The sequence below is a fragment of the Stegastes partitus genome, unplaced genomic scaffold (assembly GCF_000690725.1).
Source record: "Stegastes partitus isolate 25-593 unplaced genomic scaffold, Stegastes_partitus-1.0.2 Scaffold163, whole genome shotgun sequence".
Taxonomy (NCBI): Eukaryota; Metazoa; Chordata; class Actinopteri; family Pomacentridae; genus Stegastes; species Stegastes partitus.
The window spans coordinates 438,854-449,786 of record NW_007577894.1 but is presented as its reverse complement, the minus strand read 5'-3'; the positions used below and the strand labels follow the sequence as shown (position 1 = coordinate 449,786).

The window sequence follows — 10,933 nt, the reverse complement described above, 5'->3', positions numbered from 1 at the left end:
ATAATTCTTTGCAGGTAAAAACAGTCACATTGCTACATGTCTTTATCATTTACTTTGGTATAAATACCAAAAAATATAACTTAATCTTGGGATCTTTTTTTTTTTTTTTGCAGTGAATTCTGAAATTTTTTACATAATACTTTTCTTTCCACAGAAACAACAATACGTGTTTGGCTCCTACCTTCTGAAGAGCAAAAGGTAACATGCTGCTACAGTAGCAACTATGGTACAAGCCATTTATTTTACCCAACAATGACTGGGAGCCCCTCATTTCCCTCTGACAGATGGAGGGGACCAACCATAAAGCAGGAGAAAAAATCATTAAGTCAGCCAAAGCCCTGCAGAGTTGTTTTAATTGTGTGCTCTGGAGCTGTAGGCATAGCTTACCTGATTGCTGCTATAACTAACTGCCCTCACAGAGACAGACGAGATCTTCTGTGGACGTTTAGAAAGTGATTTGTGTTCAGAAGGTTCCTTGGGGAGAGGACAATGTGGAGAGATAGAGAGGCGAGGAACGAGGAGATAGTTCTTCACAGGGTGAGCAGATTGGATACTCACCACCGGAGAGAACCTTGTCCAGCAGGAGAGGTTCAAGCACCTGGCTAATGCTTTCATGGCTCATAATTTACAGCAGGCCTGCCACTGTGTATGGTTAGCATTGTCAGTGTGACACCCTACAGAGGTCTGCGCCTATGGTCCCGACCTTCTGTGTGTGTTTCACACAAGCCACTCATTCAAATCAATGGCCTTTCAGCGGCAACGCTGCTGCGCTTGTGTATCAATCATTGAATAAAGCTGAGCAACAGAAGAACGTGAGCACACACACAAAGTGCCGGATTATAAACCATCATAAAAGCATTTATTTGATGCACGCACAGTTATCTGTACGAGGAAATACATTCACTCAGCCAGGCGCAGATTGACAAAAGGCAGCGAGATGGGCAGAAAGACAAACCTGCGCACAAACACCTCGAGTGATGCTTTGACAGGTTGGGTAGGATGTACATTCTCCGTCTTATGCAAAAAGGCATAGCAAATGCTGCTACAGAAGACAGTCTGCCAAGACTTCCCACTCTGACTGACATACAAGCTAGTAAATCAATCCACTTAAAACAAGCTTTATTTTAAGCTGCTAAACACTAGGTTGTGCCAGATAACTTTGCCATCAGACCTTAAAGCTTCACAGTCTGCTGAGGTTCTCCTAAACATTGCAGACAAACAACTGCTGCAGCACAACATAACAGACAACAATGCCAGCATTTCCTCATTACAGAAGACTTTTCAAAGCTGCTTCAGCTGCTATGTTAATAATCCATATCCATTTTTTAAATTATAAATGACTTCTTCGCCTCCACCCAGCCACAGTACCATCAGTCCACCCAGCCCTGGGCCCGGTACAGCTGTATATCGCAGCTGTATAGGCAGCCAGTCATCTCAGAGCAGTATAGATTATGCTCCCTCATCCTGCATTTCTCTCAGCCGGTTTAACAGCGAAAACAGTTAATCTTGTCAAAAGAGACTCTTAATAAACTCAGCGGGAAGCCCAGTCTTTCCCTCAGCAAGAAACAAATGTGGTTTACAGCAGCGATGATATGCAGCGTCTACTTTGAAGCTCTAATATATGTTTATACATAAAACTCAGTGATCAGTCATGCACAGAAAAAAAAAAAGAGAGCAAAACAAAGATGGAGACGCAATATCGGAATTGGTGCCAATTTACTGAGTTTTGACAACAGCTATCGTTATCACAAAATAAATGATGAGGTATAGTGACTTCACAGCCATTTGCTGCATTTCAGAGTAGAACATATATTTTACTGGGAGATTAAATATTAATCTAAGTATTACGAGGATGTGAATGGAAGATGTGACCACTCATGTAAATGTGTGTCAAAGTGTCCATTTTCTTCAGTCTTTTTCACCCCCGCTCCCCCGTCTGGCACAAGAGCCTACGGTGCTCTTTGGTGTGTGACGTTACAGGTGGAGGCAGGTGCATCAACAGAGTGTCAGAGAGACTTACTTGTACTCTTCCTGGGTGAAGATCGGGATGCGAGAAGGCTGAAGAACTGTGATCTCCACCAAAGTACTGTTGGTCTTCACCGGTTCCCCATCATCAAAGGCGATCAAAAACAACTATAACGGGGAAGAGAACACGTGTAAGCACACCTATGTAAATGCGCGACCCATTTTTTATTAACCGTACTACTAGTTACGACACAAACAATTCCTTTTTTGAGCTTGCCAGCCATTTTTTGGGGGCACGTTTGGCATCCTAATAAAGACAGGCTGGCAGATAGGATCTGGAGAGCAGCCTCCAAAGCTCCCTGCGAGCGAATATGAATGTATTGATCTACATTCATAGACTGTGGAGAATGGGACTTGAGGAAGCAGGGGTAGGATAGCAGAGAGGGAGAGAAACACAGTAAGGAAAAAAAAAGGAGAAAAAAGAAAGATAGGCAAGAGATAGGATGACAACATCAGAGTGTAGCGACACACGAGGACATAGTATCTGTAGCATCTGCTCCAGTGTTTACATCCATATGTATACCTACACAAGGTCACCTTAAATGAGTAACAGTGTCTTATGTAAGTGCCTGGAAGGGTATTTATTTAATCTATAAGAAAACTCAATATTACTGCTCACAGACACGAAAGAAGCAATGACACGATTACTGGGAACAGTCACGTTGAGAATGCTCCACAAATGTTCTTTGATTTTAAAGAGTCAATATGTATGCATTTCTGATCCGCCGATATCCACAGCAACTTAGGAAACGTAGATCAATTAACAGAAAATATGATAGTAGCTAGTGTTCATTTTGTGAAAACACGTCCTGATTCTTGCATTTATGAAATGGAAACTGGCTATAAACATGTTATCATTATGAACTCTATATGTAAATTTGTTGCAGCTTTTAGAAGCTGATATTAATATTTCTGTGGAGACGCTTTTATTTAAAAAGTTTAACATTTGTCATTTTAGCAAAATCATCGGCTTTTGCACATACTTTCCACCAATCGTTCAGTAACAAGTACAGACGTGTACAGTGTAGAAAATATAACCTTACATTTCTCACTGACAAATTTAAACCAACATTGTTGTTTAGTGTCAAAGCTCTCTCCACCACTCCAGCCATATGTTATGACTATAACTCAGATTGCTTGGATTCCCCGAGAGCTCCCTTAAGCATCAGTTTCAATAAAACCGTGTAACCTTTAACTGACAGAGTAACATAAATACCTGGGAAGCAACTCACTGACACTTCAGGCGGAAATGGCTTAACACAACTGTAATCACTGGCGCTCACCTTAAAGGTGACACTGGGCTCTTCATTGAGGTTGACCCTCGTGATGACTCTTCCACTCTCCTCCTCCACATCAAAGATGCTGCCACTGTACGGTGACCTGTCCAGGTCCACTCTGTAGCGGACAAAACTGGCTGGAGTACCCTGCAGGGAGGAGGGGAGAGAACATAAACCACATCAGTCCAATAACAACGTACTCGTACTCGCAATGGCTTTCATGCATTTAAATAAAACGGCAAAAGATGGTGAGAGTCCTTTAAAATGCATGCGAACCATAAGGGTATAGCAGCATTGTTTGATTATATCTTACATTTTTGAACTTATACAGCTGAAGTTGTTCATGAAAGAAAAGGTTCCTCTTCTCTCTGTGATCCTGAAAATTATCTTAATGTCTCTTGTCGTCCTCTCATCGATTTTAACAATTCTTAGCTTGTCATATCCCCCATTAGTCGGTTCCTCATCAGACATCCTTAAATACACTCCCTGTTATTCATTGATTCAAACCTATTCCTTTCATTTGAGAGAAAAAAACTTCTCCATTAAATTCATTCCTCTAGTCTCCAGCGTAATACACTTGCATTCATTAGTGGCAGCCTGGACTTTAATGTGACCCTTTGATTAAGATTAATCACGGTTCCTGATTACTAATCATCTCTATGGCTTATCTTATTCCAGTTTCATCCCTTTGGACCTCAAATTCAGTCTGATTTTTAATAAGCTTTTTGGAGCTGTGCTCCCTTGCCTGAACTGATTCTACTCCCCAGGGACTGGGTAAAACCTGGGGCTAGAGAGAGAGAGAGAGAGAGAGAGGGAGAGAGAGGTAAATCCTGAAGTGGCACTGGATCTCTGGGGAGGCTTACTACCACAAATGCGACTATAAGAGGTTGCAAAACTATCTGAGTGAATTCACTAAGGGGATTTTCAGGAAAAAAAATAATCTAATCACTAAAAGCGTCTCAAGTTGTTTTCTAAACTGTAATGGAAAGGATGGCAGATCAGAATCATTAATAAAAAACACTTCCCAGAAAAAAATCGAATACAGTGGCTTAAAAGTGGTAAAAGTGTTTTGCTCGAGGCGAACCATACGTACGAACAAACAAACACACAACTTGGGTCTTGTCTGCATGCACATGGGTACTTTCTACTGACTGGACTTTTCCATGCATGTTGGCCTTTTGTCCACATACAAACAGTTGGACTTGACAAAAAAAAATGACCTTTTGTTTCTTCCAGGTTTAAAATATTCAGATAATCTGTTTGCAGTGTTGATGTGTAGACGTGAACACATCAGCATGTGTGTCCTTTGTCCACATGAGGCATTTTCTGGCAATGTGGAACGTGACTAAAATATTGCTGCCGATTAACTTGCAAAAAGGATTTTTTACATGTTTACACATAAATTATATTGAGGAATAACTCTTAGTATTGTTGGTAGCCTATCCTGGTAATAGCTTTTTTCAGGCTTGTGATGGTCTTGACAGCACTTCGATTGTGTTTTTGTGAGTGTGGATGAGATTTTTTTTAGTATAAAAAGGAGTAAAAAAAAAAATAAAATAAAAAATTGTTTTAAAAAAAACCCGACATATACATGCCGACAAGGCCTTAGCAACAGCAGCCAGCCCCTAGTTCTGACTTGTATCATTAGATGCCTGTCGATACCCATATTTAACTTAGCTCTACCATATCAGGACCATACTGGATAAAAGCAAACATATGACACTGGAAAATAATAAGACAGATGTGATGTCCCCTGCTCTCTCCTGTCAGTCTGCCTTTGTTTCAGGTGCCTGGTAAGTGCAGCAGGGATTGCGGTTGCCAACTGGAAATACTTGCTATTTCCCAATCTATAAAGCTTTGGGCTGCTGCTTGCACTTTTTCTCTCTACTTGGCAAGCAGCTGTACGGCTACACTGGTATAACTCCTCTTTAGTTCTTTTCTATTTACTCTATTTTTTGGCATCTTACAACATTTACCCACTATGTCCACTCTGAAGTCACCCTAAACTGCTCCACTGAACCTCACGCACCATGAGTTTTGGTATTTTAAGCAATATCAGTTTGCTTAATAAATTAGCGGCTGCTAAAAAAATGGTGATTCACTTTGACATGGTCTTATGAGCCAGGCCGTGACACAATACAGTTTTATACTATATCTTGTACTTTCTTGAGCAGGCTGCACAATTTCAATGTGATTTGTGTTTCCACACACTGACTCAGAAATGATGAATAAAACCGAGTCGAGTAGTCAAGTGCAGTGTAGTTACAGCAACATTTTAACTTGTCTCTGTCTACAGACGTTTTCGGCTGTACAACACTTTCTTCTGTGGCATTCTACTCACTGGCTATGAATATTTTACGTCCACTCCTGACGTGAACTCACTCTGTCATTAACATTGCAGACAAGCACCAAAAATTGTAGACATACGGTACTCAAGCAAGAAAAGAAAAAAGAAAAACTCCCTTGTAGCTAGTCAGAAACGTTTCAACTGTAGTTGCTAAATGCAGTTTTTGTTTTGTTTATATTATATATTTTTTACATAGGAATCTGATTCTCTACAATATAAAACAGCCAGCTCATAAAATAAAGAATGATCTCAGAAGCACTGGGAAGCATTGAATGTTGCCTAAAAGACACAACAGCACGGCTTGAGCTGAGAGTGTAGCGAAGCCAATCCATCGATATGACTTACTTTGAGAAATTTACGAATGATTGATTTCATTTGCAAATGACTACAACGCTGCAGAGGAAATGGGAAACGCTGAGAGCATCCTGCGATGAAGCAAACTGCACGAGAAAACTTTGGTCTTCAGTCACAAATAACAGACAGCTCAAATCTACTGCTGGTGAATAAATGTTCTCGCTAGAACATTTGTATCCATGGTGATCTCCCCTCTCATTCAGGGTGATACTGACATTAATTTCAGGGGCTTGAGTGGCATGCCCAAAAAAATATATATAGTTACTTTCTAAAAGCCATTAGTATCCCCTCTCTCAAGATACAAGTGGACAGATATAACACCTTCTTCACAAAATGTACAAAAAAGAAGTACTTCATCAAGAATGTTCTAAACCATTAGGACACTCAGACAAAATATGCATCCCTCACATGTCGCATCAATACTACAAGAGTGTTCCTCTCTTTCTTTCTTTGTGTGTGCAGGTTTTTATTTTTTTTTTGAGCCTGTGTAACACAAAGGGAGTGTGTGCGTGTTGTGCACACTTTTGTTTGTGTATTTAGCACGCACCAGACTAAAGCTCTCCTCCACCAAACAGAGGTGTCTATGACAGGCATCCTGTCAATAAAATGCTTTAAGCTTCCATATCCAGGTCAATAAAAGACTGGGTTAGTCGGCTCCTGTTAGGAAGTCTAATCCCCCTGTCTGTCAAACCATTTCCTCGTGTCACTCCCATGCTTTACATGCTGCCGCTGTGCTCATGGTAACATAATGATGATTTCTTATTTGTGCTTCGGCGCGGCTGGATGTGTTCTACTGTACCGAAAATCCCGTTTGAGATCACGAGAGAAAGGCTAAAAAGAATGATTTTTTGGAGTTGCAGGGAGACGGGGGGGAGGGGCAGGAAAAGCAGGAGGAGGGAGTGTCTCCCTCTGAGAGAGAAAGTGAGATGTAGAGCTGTCACTGTGACATTCTGGAGATGTTCTACCACCCACAGCCGCAACTGACAGGCATCCTTATCCCTCAGAGTGTGTGTAAGTGCTGCCAGGAGAATACAAGCTTATCCGGCCCTGGTGAGATTCCACCAGCAGGAGGGCCTCTAATAACAAGCATTGAGTCCAGCTTTATAGGGCCTCTCTGAAAAAAAAGCGCATTCAGAGCTGGAAGCTGTTAGGGTACCGAGAAATTCGTATTTATGTGGAAATTTAAAAATAGAAGACTCAATGTGCTCTAACAGAAGAATGCGGTTTGGTGAAGTGTCCATTAAAGGAAATATAAAGCACAAACAAAACCGAAAGTTCCCAGGACAAGCAGGTCGTGAGAGGTAAAGGAGTGCAAGGAAACAGGATGCTGTGTGGGGCAACATGTAGACGACTCAACAGGATCCCCTTATAGCTAAAACTAATGATGTGGATCGAACATGCACACGGTGCTGTAGCTCTAATGAGAGGGCCACACTCTTGAAAACATCTTTAAAATGCATTGTGTGAAACGCTATAGTGCAAAATTCGCTGACATTCTGGCAGCAACATGTGGCGAGAAGAACATTTTATTTTTCACCAATGTTGTATACGTTGCATATTTTAAGTATGCAAGCGTTGCTCATACTCACCGGTGGGTCTCGGTCCTCAGCAAAAACAGTCGTGATGACTGTTCCTTTCTCTGCATTGGGGGCCACCATGCCTTTATACAGGTCTTGGCTGAAGATGGGGGAGAAGTCATTCATGTCCTAAAAGGAAAAAAAACAGATTAGCAGTTAATGTGTTGGTGAGTTTCGGAGCTGTGGCCTTTGTTTTTATATTCTAACATTACAGTTATACAACAATGTACAACACTATCGTCTCAGCATTCAAAAGGTCAAATTAATTTATCAATATATTCTAATATGACTTTTGCAAATGCTGTCTGCATGCTGAATAAGTAATTCTGTAGCAGTGCTGCTGTTGCTACTTACTACAGCGTTGTCATCACACATAACCATATACTCTAATCACATCAGTACAGTTAAACATATTACAACCATATATAAAAAAAAGCAGTACAAAGTTATTACTGTGGCTTGCTGACAACGGATGATTTCAGCGCGTTAATTAAACCAATGCAATGTTTTATATTTATAAGCTTGTGTCAACTTATTGGTCTTTATTCAGAACACTTAATTAAATTGTGATAAAACTCTAATCTTGCAGAAGCTGTGAAATTTAATGTCTCATAGTTTAGAACTTTTACTTTGTGTTTGGTTCATCTTTACTGATGCACATTACACTGCATAGTAACCTGATGACTGCAGGGACGTAGATGAGCTTATTGTCACTGCCAAATAAAGTAATTGTTTAAGGGTTTGGTTTCACAATAAAAATATTTTATCCTCTCAAGATAACGGTGCTGAAATCTTAAGGTTTCTTATGGCACAATGACATCAGATCACAATGAAAACCACAAGTTTACTGACCAATAAATCAATAGAAGCACCGTGTAGATTTTGTGTAATCTGATGTTTTATCTGTGAGATCATTCCTTAAACCGAGCAACAAGCACTGAGACATAAACACTCACAGAACGCAGCAAATGAGAAAGCTGACAGGTTGCTATAACAATATATGATATATGAAAAAGACATTCCGGTACTGGCCCCACAACAACAAGACTAATGAGATAAGGACGCAGTGTTCACAACATTTCTCATCTCTTCTCCACTTGAAACCTCCTTTAGGCACTGAAACAGTTTTGTTGGTATTCCGTGATTTACTGCTCCCCAGACACATGTGAGAACTTCAGCACACCACAGCATTTAATCATCTTCTCTTAGTAAATAATGCACCATCAGAGCTCCACCACATTGTGGGTCTGCAAAGAAATGAAACCTTGTTAACTGCGCAACCCTGGCTTTGCTGTGTGAGAATGAAAACTCAGTAAGCCATTCACATATCTCTCAGGAATAACTTAACTCTACAGTAGAGCAGCTGGGACCTGATCTTCATCTCTCTTGAGTTGTCTCTTTACTTTCCACTGTTTTGGCTGAGCCATGGGCAACAGTATGTGTTCTATAAAGTCAGTGGTGGAGGGCAGCCTCCCTTTGATCTATACACAGGTTTAGTGTTTCCTAGCAGAAAATCTATGATCCAGCTCTTGCTTTGAACAACAAAACCTGATCCTTGTGCTGCAAGACTTCACAGGGATGCTGTGGACTAAATGCATGCACACACACACACACACACACACACACTTGTGTTGGCTTACAATATCCATGCGCTACATGTCCAGATACATACAGCACTTTATTTGTTTAACAATGCACACACGCCCACATTACCACAGACAAAGACGTGCAGGGTGACATTTCTGAAGTGAAGAATAGAAGAAAAAGTTTGGGAGACTAATTTGGAACAGCAAGACAAGCAGGACACTCAATCCATCACAGCAAGGCATACAATAAAAGAGACAACATCAAAACAATATGAGGGAAAATCTAACAAAAACAACTTCAAATAACTCTCTGGAGGTGTTATAAGAGGAAGGAAGTGGAATGAGTGGAATCAACTCCATCTCCAGTCCCCTAGAAGCCTGATGAATCCATTAGGCTCATTCTAAGTCATGTCTGCCATTTCAAATGGCAGATATAGGTCCGACATCAGTGGCTGTGCAAAGCCTTATCCTATCAAACAGAGTTCCTGGGTGACAGCACAAAGAATGCAACAAAGCTCGCTCTTATCAGAGGACAAACTCACTCTACAGGTTGGCAGACCATGTGGCGAGCCTGCTTGAATAAGCTTCGATACTTCCTCCCATTCGGTGTAATACAGAGTTTAATTCTGCCGACTTTGACACAGTCACTAGGGGTGGACTAAATATTCATAAGCAGCGATAAATGTGCGCACATTTTGAAGAATTACTCAGAGTGAAAACACACAAACACCCATGCATACACACATGAATGGTGTCGCAACACAGGGCGTTTAATCCTTTTGTTGGGATTCAGCAGTTAATCTCTTGAAAAGGGAACACAAGCTCCTGAAAAACCTGACATAATTGCTGTCACAAAGCTAATGAGTCATTCAGAGCTGGAATAGCTCTGTGTGCAATGCAGAAACACCTATCCATCAATTCTCCTCTCCTTGTGATGCTGTGAGGATGCCCAGGTCGCGAGGCCAAGATGCCTTTTACAAAGAAAATGCAATCAGCTTTTGCAATGAATGGCAGAAAACTGAATTTGGTATCACAATAGCAGTGCAGGTGCAACACTGTAATAGGTCTCCCTTTTGAATTGTGGCTTACGCAAGCTGTTACTACTGTAAAACTATGCTAATGACTCACCACATATTCACTGCCAGTGCTGCCCCTCCAGAGGGGTAATGAGGATGGCTGAAAAGACAATGGACCACTGAGAGGTTGTGGTAGACTGGCTATCTGCGGGGCTCTTACCGTAATGCGGACCGTGACTGTAGCCTGTCCCGGGGGCATAACCCCTCCTTGGTCGACAGCCTCCACCTGGAAAGTGTAAGAGGTTCCCATGCCCATAGCTGCCAGGTCCTCAAAGTCCAGCGTCTGCAGCACAGCTAACTCCCCCGTGACAGGGTTCAGAGAAAACAGCAGCCTGGCTGATTCAGTCTTGATCCGATATGTGACATTGGAGAAGAGGTCTGAGTCCACCGCCTGGGAGAAGGACGACGAAAAGGACAGGGATGAGTACATTAAAGACAACAGAGGTCATGAGTGTAAAGAGAAGAATGTGATGAGAGAGTAAGAGCATCGAATTTTATTCTTAAAATTGGAAGCGTACATACAGACACATAAGCTGGTGGGTATAGGCTGCAGACAATGAATATTAATGCTTCTGTTTTAATTTTGCATTTTTATGCTGCAGGGGTTATTTACATCAATCATTAATCAGGTTCTGATTAAATTAAACCACTAAGGGAAGTTTAAGTTCATTGCATTAAATCACAAGTCTCC

General features: G+C 41.2%; 1 protein-coding gene across 1 annotated transcript in view; it reads right to left on the bottom strand.

The window, feature by feature from the left end:
• LOC103355668 (protocadherin-15) overlaps positions 1-10,933 on the bottom strand; it is a 212,537-nt gene that overhangs the window by 49,426 nt on the left and 152,178 nt on the right. Inside the window, exons 21-24 of the mRNA XM_008279539.1 lie at positions 10,403-10,633; positions 7,593-7,709; positions 3,309-3,449; positions 2,021-2,133 (exon numbers count right to left, since the gene is read on the bottom strand). Of these exons, the coding sequence (XP_008277761.1) occupies positions 2,021-2,133; positions 3,309-3,449; positions 7,593-7,709; positions 10,403-10,633 (602 nt within the window). The remainder of the gene's footprint in view (positions 1-2,020; positions 2,134-3,308; positions 3,450-7,592; positions 7,710-10,402; positions 10,634-10,933) is intronic.